This window comes from Amblyomma maculatum, chromosome 3, assembly GCF_055883805.1.
Source record: "Amblyomma maculatum isolate TAMU_Amacu chromosome 3, ASM5588380v1, whole genome shotgun sequence".
NCBI classification, from domain to species: domain Eukaryota; kingdom Metazoa; phylum Arthropoda; class Arachnida; order Ixodida; family Ixodidae; genus Amblyomma; species Amblyomma maculatum.
In genome coordinates this window covers 151,275,286-151,287,864 of record NC_139346.1, presented here as the reverse complement: position 1 = coordinate 151,287,864, position 12,579 = coordinate 151,275,286, and the positions used below count along the sequence as shown (strand labels likewise).

General features: G+C 42.2%; 2 protein-coding genes across 2 annotated transcripts; both read right to left on the bottom strand.

Moving 5' to 3' along the window:
• Nucleotides 1-194: 194 nt before the first annotated feature.
• On the bottom strand, nucleotides 195-8,976 carry LOC146196474 (transforming growth factor-beta-induced protein ig-h3-like). Its single transcript, XM_084598205.1, has 6 exons — nucleotides 8,145-8,976; nucleotides 7,799-7,998; nucleotides 7,236-7,425; nucleotides 3,986-4,087; nucleotides 2,328-2,432; nucleotides 195-1,731 (listed from the first exon to the last, which is right to left on the bottom strand). Exons 1-6 carry the CDS (start codon nucleotides 8,449-8,451, stop codon nucleotides 1,628-1,630), a joined length of 1,008 nt encoding a protein of 335 aa, XP_084454331.1. The 5' UTR covers nucleotides 8,452-8,976; the 3' UTR covers nucleotides 195-1,627.
• Nucleotides 7,860-9,401, bottom strand: LOC146196473 (uncharacterized). The gene is made up of 2 exons (XM_084598206.1): nucleotides 8,964-9,401; nucleotides 7,860-7,998 (listed from the first exon to the last, which is right to left on the bottom strand). Exon 1 carries the CDS (start codon nucleotides 9,209-9,211, stop codon nucleotides 8,972-8,974), a length of 240 nt encoding a protein of 79 aa, XP_084454332.1. The 5' UTR covers nucleotides 9,212-9,401; the 3' UTR covers nucleotides 7,860-7,998; nucleotides 8,964-8,971.
• Nucleotides 9,402-12,579: the final 3,178 nt, after the last annotated feature.

Sequence of the window (12,579 nt, the reverse complement as noted above, 5' to 3'; positions counted from 1 at the left end):
ATAATTTATTTAGATGAAAAATGAAATGTTGCTCCAATGGTGGGCACATAGATGCTGTAAAGCTATGATGTTGATTATAAAGGCGATCACCATGAATCTTTGTTTCTTGTGTTCTCTGAATACGGTACAGGGCACACGAGAATAAGGAACTATTTAGAAGTTTACATATGCAGACAGAATAACTTCAAAAAAACTTACCAGTCTTAAAACTTTATTTAATAAACACAGTACAGTACAGTACACTTTCTTGGAAAGCATTTTTATATATGCATATAGGAAAAAAGAGTTTTACTATCTGAACACAAATACCCATTCTAGTGTAGAATCTCCGCAGGTTCTTCACTTGTGTTGTCCATCTTTGTTGCAGCGATAATGCGAGACAGCATTGTTGCAGTGTGACCGCAAAATTAGTTGGAGAATGTGGCAAAAATACCAGATTTGTAAAAATATTCATCACTGCTTATATTCTTTGATCACTTGACCATTTTGCTATTTTGACAATAGTAGTAGTAAATTATTTTGTTCAAATGCTTTTTATTTTTAAAATAGTAGTAGTAAATTATTTTGTTCAAATGCTGTTGAGGCACGAGTGCAATAAACCTGTAAATTTTTGTTTTTATTCATTAAATTGCACTTGATTGTATGCGAGGAAGCTTGGAAGATGTCCTAATGAGTACACTGACATTTCTCTTTTTTGGCTTAATTGACAGACAATGACTTGGGATGCTGGTTAATTGCTGTAAAATGAAAATGATTTCTTAAAGCCTATCTGTGTTTACGTCAGTCCAGTTTAATTACATATGCTTGGCACATTTTATAAAATTTAGTACATGAATAGACAAAGTAACAGACTGCTACATGCCGCCTTAGTGCAGCAAGTACTTGGTGTGAAATGCATAACAAATGCATAACACCTGAACACGTGTGGCAAATGCATGCATTTCATCGTTTATTTGTTTAGAATCAAGTATTCGCAACTATGAAATTATATATGTGGTATTTTCATTGCCCGGCCTGACTCCTGGGCTATGAGAGACGCTTATAGTAAGGACTCCAGGTTAATTTTGACCACCTGGAGTTGTTATACACTTCCGCTGCACAACAGGCACTTCCTTCAAGTTCAACTAGCATTCGATCTCCCAAGCTGGGTTTCTGCAGCCGAATGCTATGGCCACTAAACCACCACATCAGTTACAACTACGTATATTCAGTAAAAGGCACTTGGCATGAGCATTGGTGTCTGCTTGTGAGCTCGCCCAAGAGGATGCTGTATGGGCACATTAAAGAAAGCATGCTTGAGCATTGCATTTTTGTATTGGTCATTTGATTAGCCGCAGTGGTCAGTCAAATCAAAGCCCATAATCCCTTTCCAGCAAACTTAAATGCAAGGTAGGCTTGAGTTTCGAAGTGTGGTCCACCGAGATGCACTTTGCACTTGACAGCATATAGGTACATAGGTATATACAGGTATATAGACATATACAGGTATATGTGTATATACAGGTATATAGGTGTATATACAGTATATAGATGCAAATAAGGTGCTTTGCAGCAGTTACAGAACATTTAAAGAGGTGTTGGCTCTATATATCCTATTACACAGTGGCAACTGGAAGTCTAGGTAAGTTCAGAGAAGTTTGGGCAAAAGGACGGTGTCAATCGAATGAACCACACCGTTGCTCACAGCTGCATCAGGCAGGATGACTGTTGCGTCATTGACGTGAACACCATCTGCAACAAGAGGCGCGTTCAGGTGAGCCATTCACAGACGTAACTCAACGAATTGCAATCTTTTAAATGTACCCGGTGAAATTGTCAGTGAAGCCATAGTGATGCGACAAATCTGTCGTTCAATTAGTGACCAAATTATTTTGAAACAACAAAATGAACTTTGGCACAGATGTGTGTACAAAACAAGTGCGCTCAAGTGGCTTTCGCAAACGCAATAAGACTGTAAAGTGTCATCATCGAAGGTGCGTGCTCTCTCTTACATTTAGTGCTAAGTTGAGTCCACTGTGCCTTCTATGCAAGGTTTGGTTTGGTTTATGGGGTCCCAAAGTGGCCTGGGGGTGTATAAGTCTGGTACTGACATGACCAGTCTAGAGCCTGCTTGCGGTCAGTGGGTTATTAGTACAGATGATCTGACTAGCACAATCATGTAAACTAGGGGTGACACAGTGCTAAGGAGAACTTTGCCAATTCCCCTCTTGCCTTTCATGCTCCTATAGATATTGAAGGCAAGGCAAAAATAATTTCAAAGGCGGAATGATGAAGATGAAAAAAAAAAGGTTCACTCTGTGGACCATTGACAACATAGCTTTACTCACCGTCAACAGCAATAGTCAAGCTTTGCCCCTGCAGAGTTTTCAATTGGCCGTTCGTCAAACCAGCACTGTACCACACATCGGGTACCACGTGGTAAAGCAGCACCTCTGCAAAGAAGCATGAAGACACATTCTCTTGCAAAAGCTGACGGAAATTTCTTGCATGCAAAAGCTTGCATGCAAAAGCTGACGGAAATTTCACTCAAGCAGAACACATGGAAGGGGGTGCTTATTTCTATATGCAAGTCTAGTGTACACTAAAATATACAGCGTTACAATTGAAGCAATTGGGGAGTGATTACTAATTATAATCAAAATGAGTGCAGCCATACAGCCGCAGAGGAGAGCTACACAAATTTCTCGGATGTCTCTCAGCTGAAAAGAACTTGGATAGAGGAAATCTGCCCCATTTTAAAATTAAATTGAACCTACTGCTTATTTTTCCTAACCACACTGGAATGACTGTAGAAGCCTGAGTGCATTCCCATATCAGTAGGAGTGAATACTGAAACACAAAACTTCTTTATGTCTAACTGGAGATGTAGACAATAACATCAAGGCATCAAATAACTATTCCACTCTTCAAAACGTAGCAACAGAAGCCAACATTGCAGTGAGTGCATAATGTTTAGTCACCGGTATTCACTTCACTAATGAGAAATAAGGAGCAAGCTCAAGCGTTTGTTGAAACGTGAATGTCAGCTGCAGCTTTTGTCTTATCTTGAAACAGAGCAGAATTGCAGTACTGCTCACAGTCACTTCTGGGCATGAACTGGCACGGGCATGGGTGAGCAAGTAAATTTTTTTTTTGCAAGGATGAATTTCTGACAGAGTGTCTGTCAACACTTTTGAGAGCTAGGACAGCCAAGCTTTAATGTTGTGAATAACTTACTAACTATAACCTCCACAATTTAGAACATTAATGCTTAAGCATAATTACCACACATTTCCTTATGCCCCCTTTTAAATATTAATATGTTAGGTTAATAATGTTAGGTTTGCTTTGAAAACATTCATATCTTGCCTAAGCTCCACACTGAAAACAGATGGCCTACTTCTAATCGTTCTTCCTTTGAAAACACACTGCTGCATGAACTAATAAGCTTTAATACAACATTTAAATTGTAAGCACTGAAACTTATTTCGAGCAAAATGCTTTCAGTATGAGTCTTCCGTCTGCTATTTTGATGTGTCTAATGTTTTCACTTATTATGCTAACCAACAACTTTGTAATTTCGTAATTTTTTTATATATCTCTTTTGCAACACTCCTTAACATTTAAAATTCTTTTTTGTTTACATTTAAAAACACTCCTTAACATTTAAAATTCTTTTTTGTTTACATTTAAAAAAAAAATTAATTCGTCTTCACTGATAAAGGAAGTCGAAATGCACTTTATGACTGTGGGATCTTCTTTTTAACCTGTCGCTCTCTGCACCAGGAAAAAAAAAAAGTATTGAAGTGTTGACTGATTAACAATAATACTAAACACCAGACATAACAGAAAACACTGCTAAAGCACGGTGCGTGCGTGAGTGCACGCACACGCACACGCACACGCACACACACACACACACACACACACACACACACACACACACACACACACACACACACACACACACACACACACACACACACACACACAAGAAAAGCTGCACCTTTCAAGGCTGTGACATTGCTCTTGAGCTGGTTGATGAGGTCTGGGCTCAGTTTTGAGAATGCCTTGTCTGTTGGAGCGAACACTGTGAATGGTCCATCCCCTGTAAGAGAGCACAGTATTTTACTCAGTTCACCTCTAGTGCCAGGGAATGAACCTACGTCATGTCCTTCATTCCAGTAATAGCTATCACCAGAAGTGGATCATCAGAAGTGGATTATAGAGCTTGACTACACAACACCAGCCTGTACAGCAAAACCCCATTATAATGTACCCACTTACCAAGTATAGTTGTGATTAATACGTAGTTGTGAAAATTCCCCAGCTCGACCACCCTGAAATCTATGTTTCATGAATTGGCTGACCACTTAAGACGTACTGGCTCATGAAATGCCTGCTGGTTAATATGTACTATCTGCCACAGTTCGACTGAAGCCATGCTGCGATGCAAAGCATTTTCCTTTTTCAAAAAAACAAAAAACAAAAGCATCAACGTGCAGACCGCTGGTGACACAACAGTGTGGTCCTTTTGAAGGAAGCATCACCACCTTCTATGTTTGTGCACAGAAATTCAATGTAATACCAATGCGCCACTGACCGTGACGACCCATCATAGGAGGTATTCGGGCCACAGGGAGGTGCAGAAATTGGAACTTTGAAATGCTTCATTACGTCAGAGAGGTTGGAACATCTCGGGACTGGTCAGACAGCAAAATTGTTGCCATTATTACAACTCCCCAATGTGATGAGGGTATTGCAAATGAGGTCTGCAGCAATGACTTGGAAATAGGTGAGTCAGGTCCTACTGTGATGAAGGCTGCTCAGACATTTTCTGTTATATAAGGGCATTCGCGCAAGCTTGCTCTTGGTGTAGCTGATTTCTGGTTGGCAGTGCACGAATAAAGTTCACACACATGCAATGAAAAATTTACCATGCCTGAACTTTTCTTCACTTTCATAGGTCAAGTAATGCCCAAATTTGTAGTAGTCGGTTGAGGTGCACTACAGCATAGTGCACACTTTTCGTGTGTCCCTGCTAACTACACATTAATGAAGTTTCCTGTAACAAACTACACAAGCTTAACTTATAGTGGACAAAAGTTTGTCTTCGCTGAATTCTTGTGCTTTCTAAGAAACGCCTCTTGAAAACTAGCCAAACCTAGAAGATATGGTAGACACCTGTGGTGTCAACAAGGCTATTACCTAAGACGGAAGAGGACTCCCTTCAATTAGCTGCTTGGCATTGACCCAAAACCCTGATGTTAAGTATGGACTTGCCATAAAGCATGTTTAAAGTAACTCTGGTTCAGCTTGCACAGCCTGCAATTTAGCTATTGTCGTTCTTTGTGTGCTTCTTTCTAGTTTCCGTGAAGGAACTGACATGAATTACAAGGCTGCTGCTCAGAGTTTGACGACAGATTTGCTTCTTTTGCTTCACACTGTAACTTCCCTGCGCTTTAAACAAGAATTTGTGACCAATGTGAGCATCTTGTTTTAAAGCAGATGTAGATAGGTGCAGAAGGTTCGATGAGTGAGACAATGACGTTGTGACATGAGGGCATCCAACTAACAAGAAAACGTGACACTGCGTATTCTGAAAAAAGACAAGTGTTTGAACTCATATTTACCAGGCATAAATTTATACTATGCTTAATTAAAGGCCGTTCATGCTTTTTCAGCCTAGAAGGTGCTTCTTTGACTAAAGCCTCGGAGTGACCCCATTTATTAGTTAAATTATTAAGCTCTAAAACATAAAATTTTCCCTAAGTCCTGTTTGGTTAGGCATTACAGGGTTCTAATGTGACACCATATGCTACTATAAATAAAATACAAACAAAACAATAAAGAAAGAGGAAAAATTTATATTCTCTTTTATACTGCTTTGCTGATGTTTTACATGCCCAATATAGTACTCATTTCTGCTCTACACTTTTGTCTCTCCACAGCTTTGCAGTTCTTTTCGTGTCTTAATGTATTGCAAGTGAATCGGAGAAGTCACTGCATTTCCAACTGTCCACCCTTTGTCAGGTGTCTTAGCAAAAAGTAACCAAGCTTTCAAAAAGTAGACAATGTCCTAGTGCAGTGAAACCAAATGAGGGCTGCTGAGCGTCATATGGGCTAGGCTGGAGCATTTTCTGCTTTTCCAAGATTAATTAATTAGTACAGACTGATAACTTTCTATTAATGTCTTCAGGAGGAAAGTGTCAATGCAGAAATTGTAGATTGCCTTGAGAAACAGCTGTCCAAGACGTTTGTTTGCATCAAAGTACTATTTATGTACAGTCATTTTTTTTTCTTACCAGCCTTAAAAGATAGCACGCACAGCAGAAAAGCTCCCATAAGAAAATGGTGCTGCTTCAGTGTCTGTCTCGTGATGCATTTCAGGGAACAGCAAAATGTGCTTTCCTTTGAAGCACTTTTCCTAATGGAGTTTGCACAGGGCAAGTGATATGTGCCAGCAAAAATCTACAACTTCTGCATCAGCACTGTCGTCCTGATGCCATTAATTAAAACTTAGCTAATTAGTCCTTACTAATTAACTTCATGGAATTAAACAAATACTGCAAACCAGGCCACAGTACCCCCAAAAACTCTTGGTTTCAATGAGCTAGGTCACCCTGCCTTACTTAAAAACTTGGTTACATATAGATGGGGACATCTGCCAGATCAGCGTTCAAATTCGAATAGATTAAAGGGCAATCAACTGATTAAATTATATGAATTACCTGCAAGTGTATGAACTGCAAAAAATTCCACAGCAGTGAAACGCATCTGCCAGTACTGCAGCCAACTGTGCATTTATATCTGAAGTAACGTTACGACTGTGTAACACGTGCATCAACTCTCAGGCCAGAGCGAAGCATGGATGGTTAAGTAGATCGATATGAAAAAAGAAAAAAAGTCTCAAGCTTTGGCTAAAATATACATTTACTGTAGCACCTGAAATAAAATGCACAACCTTCAGCATTGTCATATTCACCCATGTAAATAAATGACATGATCTATATTTTAATGCGGAAGGTCACGCTTAAGTCATGTCATCACTGTCAAAGCCCAAATTCAAGTATTAATGCCCAAATGGTGTCTTAGCACATAATTTCAGCCTTAAGGCAAAGATGCAAGCTTTGCTGATTCAAAGTCTAGCTTCCTGACATGACTTCAGAGAGAACTTGTAGAAAAGAAAGGCAAATTTCAAATTTTAGTGTCTCTGCACTGATGAAAGTATTTAGTGCTTGCTGTCATCAGCTTACCATCCAAAGCAGCATATAGGCCGGCCACCTTAATCAAGTCATCAAGGACAGAGAATGCCTTGCAGCGGCTGAGTTCAAATGCTGCACTTCCTTTGTACAATGAGCAGATAACTTCTGAAAGCACATGCACAATTCCATTCGAGGCCACATTGTCGGTGCCGGTGATGTTCCTTCCAGAGGCAGTGACAGACTGCAATATGAGCAGGGTACAAGAGAATGAATTAACATGATACAGCTAAGCACAAATGCAACAGTATGCCATACGTTGTAGCTTTTCTGCCCATGAATTGTGCGCATGTTTCCCCTCAAATAAAGGTACTTTTAAGCTTTGCATATGCGTCATCCAGGCCAAGCAGTGGGCATCATGCTTTGTAAGCATCATCAATTTTTCTACAAAATGACCAGTTGTGCCATATTTGCAATGTGCTGTAGCAACGAAGTGTAGGCACCAGGCACATTAGCTTCCATGTGACACGATTCAAATGTAAACATATTGTTCTCGACTAAACAAACCATTTAATAATGGAGCAAGGATAGCAATGGCAAAAAGGTACACAACTCACATGAGTCTGAGGGTAGATATTGATCCGAAGCTTGCGTCCCGACAGAAAACTATCCAGCTTAAGGTTGTTCTTGAATTCAGATTCTTTGTGTGCGCCAAGTACAATGTGATACTTGATGACCTCCTTTAAGGGCACATTGTTGCAGTAGCCAGGCACATTTTCAAAGGCTTCATTTGTAGGTCCGAACAGTGTGAATGGACCTGAAGGAGTTGTAAGAAAAGTTGCACTCGCTTGTACATAACCACCCACTTGGTGCAAGGCACACTCACTAAAGCATGGAACGGTCAATCAAAATCTATGAGAAAACTTTGGGGAAATTTTCAGGAGATGCAAGCATTCTGCTTACCTTCGTGGTTCAGCACTCCTCCAAGTCCTACCTTGATGATTGCTTCTACTAACTTGGTTAGGTTAAGCTTCCTGGCTATCTCAATCAGATTGGAACGTTTGGTAGAGATATTCTGCCATTCAGCTGGTAGCGTCCCACTCAGCGACTCAATAGTGTGCTCTGACTCGGGAAAGGTAGTGAGCACTCCAGGGACAGAGTTGAGGAAGCGGTAGAAGAAAGTTTGGTTGCCGAGATAGTCAAGGTTGGGATAGCAGGAAACGCACTGGGCAAAAATTACGGCAAAGGCGACGACCACCAATGCCTTCATTGTTTTTCAAAGTTGCGCCCTGAACAAGCGAGCAAAACACTCTTCCGCGGGACGTTAACTGAAGTGCACGCTGACACGAATGCGAAGGAAAAGAGTGAGGCGCGTGTCGTGCGCAGCGGGATGTCTCAAAATACCCTAATCTCCAGTAATGCCATCCGAACCACACGAGGCTCGAAACAGCGATACGCAGTAACATGGCAACGACCTTGGTTCGTCAGCGGGAACACGCAGTACAGTCTCATGGAGATTTTTCCGGCCACAAAACTGGCGGTTACTACGGCGAACACGAGTATGATCATACTCATTGAACGTCATTTGCGCGAGCAGGCTAAATCAAGCTCAGCTTGTTTTATTTCGCATTTTCTAAAAACCGCACGTCACTTGTTTCCATAAGGCAGCCACATGTCACTTGATACGGTGCTATCGCTACTCCACACGTTCCTTCGTCGGGTGCAGCGGGGCCCCTGAGCCTCTGGTCCCCCCATCAAGATAGGCAGTGGGTTGCGTCATACCAAAACTACTAGTTCTTCGGTGGTGGAGAAGCCTTTTCTTTGTCAGTACCAAGGATGTCCTGTTCAAGCTCCCACAGTTCGATATTCTGCGTGCGGACAGCGTTCTTCACGCACTCCTGGTAAACTTTCAGCAGCGGAGCGCAGCGATCTTCCTTGCGCCCCTTGAGAAAATGTTCCGAGAACCAACTTTGAAAGCACGTGTCGTATTCCTTCTTCAGCTCGTTGCACTCTTCTCCGACACTGTTCATTTTGCACAAACATAGCACTGATGCGTGCTTCAGTTCAAAACAAATTGTTCAGCTTGAAACCATATCTTCACTTATCTGAGACAGAACACTCCTCTTCCCGCCAACAAACGCGGTACAAGAGTCCAAGAGTCGACGAGTCAAGTCAACCATCAATCAATACTACATTCCCGCTTGAGGCTCAAGCTGGCTCTAGCCGCAAGCAGCCGCAAGCAGCCGCAAGGCCGGCCGGTGGCCGTGCCAAAGCAAGCCATCATTAAAAGCGGGAATGGCGGGAATCCGCATTTTTAAATATTGCTGATGCGTTAAAAATATTTCGGAGTGATTTCGACTGTGCCTTGTACGTGTTCTAAAATGAATTCACGCATTTGGAGAAGAAGAATCAAGCGATATGCATTAACTGTTACGTCTTATGACCCGGAGTGCTTGTGCTTAGCTTGCACTTTTAAAATGTATATGCATAATGTCTCTATGCAGGCCGAGTCGACACAATACGAAGCGAGTTGTATTCATTAACCTTGGCTACATTCTACATTGTACTGCATTCTTATTGTTTTGAAGAGAATCGCTTATCAATATGATAATTACGTACATAACGAAGCAATTTGAACCAATCATGCCGGGAAAACATGTGCGATTGAGAGTTCACACATTTTACATGGCTTTCACTGCGACGTGCCCTCGACCACTCATCCACCCACTCACATACCTACCAGTTTTCCAAAGGTTACAAGCTTTCCTCATGCCTGGTGCTAGGCATGGTGCAAGTCGTGCTTTAGCAAGTGTGGTGTAGGCCCGACTGTAGGTGCACCTGCAGGTACACATACTTCATTACTGGCATTTTTTTTCATCAGCTAATAGTTCACTAATAATGTACTGATGAAAAAATGCCAGTAATGGAGTATTCCAGGATAGGCACCTAGGTAGGATGATGCTGACTTGCGTCTGCAGCCAGAAATTTATTGCATTATTGTGTTTGCACGTGGCCCTGCAACCAAATCTCGTGTATGCAAATTACACACGGCACCATTAAGCAATGCACACTGGATACAAGGAACTTTAAATATTTTTTTTTAACACCTTGTTCCATTAATTTTGGTTCAGTGGTGGCTGTACATATATACAAAGGCACCATTCTTAGAGGCATTGGGAATCTTACAGGACGAGAAAAAAAAACAAAAACTGCAACACTGGGTAAATATATATTTGGATTGATTTGGAACGAGTTTCATTAGTTAACTGTTGCATCTATTAGACATGGTAAACATTTGTTTGGAAGGTTAGTAGGTTAGATACATCAAATATGGTTCTACAAGTAAAGCAGCTGCTCGCAAGAGGCAATGATAAATCAAATATATATATATATATATATATATATATATATATATATATATATATATATATATATACAGGGACTTGAATATTTGGGGGCTGGAATTTAAAAAATTCCTATGCAAACTCTACTGCTCCATTCGAGCTGAAATAACGTTCACAAAGTAGCAAAATATCGTCTACGTTATCTGATAGGTGATTCAACATTGGTACTTGCCTAGATTTTCCGAAATCGAGGAAAAACTGCTCTCGGCGGCGTGCAAAATTTTCGCAGAAGAGAGTCGAAAAGCTATTTTGACATGATACGTCATCTGTCGAGCAGCGAGACAAGCTCCATCCCGGCCGTTGGCGCGCTTGCCTCACTGCCCGACAGATGACGCATCATGTCAAAATAGCTTTTCGACTCTCTTCTGTGAAAATTTTGCACGCCGCCGAGAGCAGTTTTACCAATGTTGAATCACTTCAAAAAAAGACGTAAGAGGACCATCCCCAACGCTTTCCTTGGCCTCGCCGACTGTTGGCTTCTTTCCTTCATGTATTATAACGAGCATCCTCATTTCCCCTTAATTGATCTGCTTGTAGCTTACGGGGGTCTCGGTTCTGGCAGTCTTGAAGCCACAGGTAGCGTAAGAGGGTTCTAGCACAGCGTTCGCCCTCGCTCTTGATCACGTTCTACGTGACGCTGGCGGTAACAAAGGACGTTCTACGTCCGCCGCTATGGCTGAGGGTGGCGCTGGTGAACACTCTCAAGGTTCGTATACAGACAACACAAATACCCAAGCAAGTGGCAGGGGGGACAGCGGCCGATGTAGCCCAGTTGGTAGAGCACCGGACGCGATATTCGGAGGTCGTGGGTTCGGTTCCCACCATCGGCACGTTGTTTTTTCTTCTACTTTGCGTTTAATTATCTTTCCCCTAAACAGATTCGTTACTAATTTCTGTGATTATCTAAGCAAAACATAAAAAAAAGACGTAAGAGGACCATCCCCAACGCTTTCCTTGGCCTCGCCGACTGTTGGCTTCTTTCCTTCATGTATTATAACGAGCATCCTCATTTCCCCTTAATTGATCTGCTTGTAGCTTACGGGGGTCTCGGTTCTGGCAGTCTTGAAGCCACAGGTAGCGTAAGAGGGTTCTAGCACAGCGTTCGCCCTCGCTCTTGATCACGTTCTACGTGACGCTGGCGGTAACAAAGGACGTTCTACGTCCGCCGCTATGGCTGAGGGTGGCGCTGGTGAACACTCTCAAGGTTCGTATACAGACAACACAAATACCCAAGCAAGTGGCAGGGGGGACAGCGGCCGATGTAGCTCAGTTGGTAGAGCACCGGACGCGATATTCGGAGGTCGTGGGTTCGGTTCCCACCATCGGCACGTTGTTTTTTCTTCTACTTTGCGTTTAATTATCTTTCCCCTAAACAGATTCGTTACTAATTTCTGTGATTATCTAAGCAAAACATAAAAAAAAAGACGTAAGAGGACCATCCCCAACGCTTTCCTTGGCCTCGCCGACTGTTGGCTTCTTTCCTTCATGTATTATAACGAGCATCCTCATTTCCCCTTAATTGATCTGCTTGTAGCTTACGGGGGTCTCGGTTCTGGCAGTCTTGAAGCCACAGGTAGCGTAAGAGGGTTCTAGCACAGCGTTCGCCCTCGCTCTTGATCACGTTCTACGTGACGCTGGCGGTAACAAAGGACGTTCTACGTCCGCCGCTATGGCTGAGGGTGGCGCTGGTGAACACTCTCAAGGTTCGTATACAGACAACACAAATACCCAAGCAAGTGGCAGGGGGGACAGCGGCCGATGTAGCTCAGTTGGTAGAGCACCGGACGCGATATTCGGAGGTCGTGGGTTCGGTTCCCACCATCGGCACGTTGTTTTTTCTTCTACTTTGCGTTTAATTATCTTTCCCCTAAACAGATTCGTTACTAATTTCTGTGATTATCTAAGCAAAACATAAAAAAAAAGACGTAAGAGGACCATCCCCAACGCTTTCCTTGGCCTCGCCGACTGTTGGCTTCTTTCCTTCATGTATTATA

Excerpts from the sequence above, each read along its gene's own strand:
- LOC146196474 (XM_084598205.1), bottom strand. The coding sequence starts at position 8,451 with ATGAAGGCATTGGTGGTCGTCGCCTTTGCCGTAATTTTTGCCCAGTGC. Across the intron at positions 7,999-8,144 it reads AGGAGTGCTGAACCACGAAG|GTCCATTCACACTGTTCGGA; the intron begins GTAAGCAGAATG and ends CAACTCCTTCAG. Across the intron at positions 7,426-7,798 it reads ATATCTACCCTCAGACTCAT|TCTGTCACTGCCTCTGGAAG; the intron begins GTGAGTTGTGTA and ends CTCATATTGCAG.
- LOC146196473 (XM_084598206.1), bottom strand. The coding sequence starts at position 9,211 with ATGAACAGTGTCGGAGAAGAGTGCAACGAGCTGAAGAAGGAATACGAC.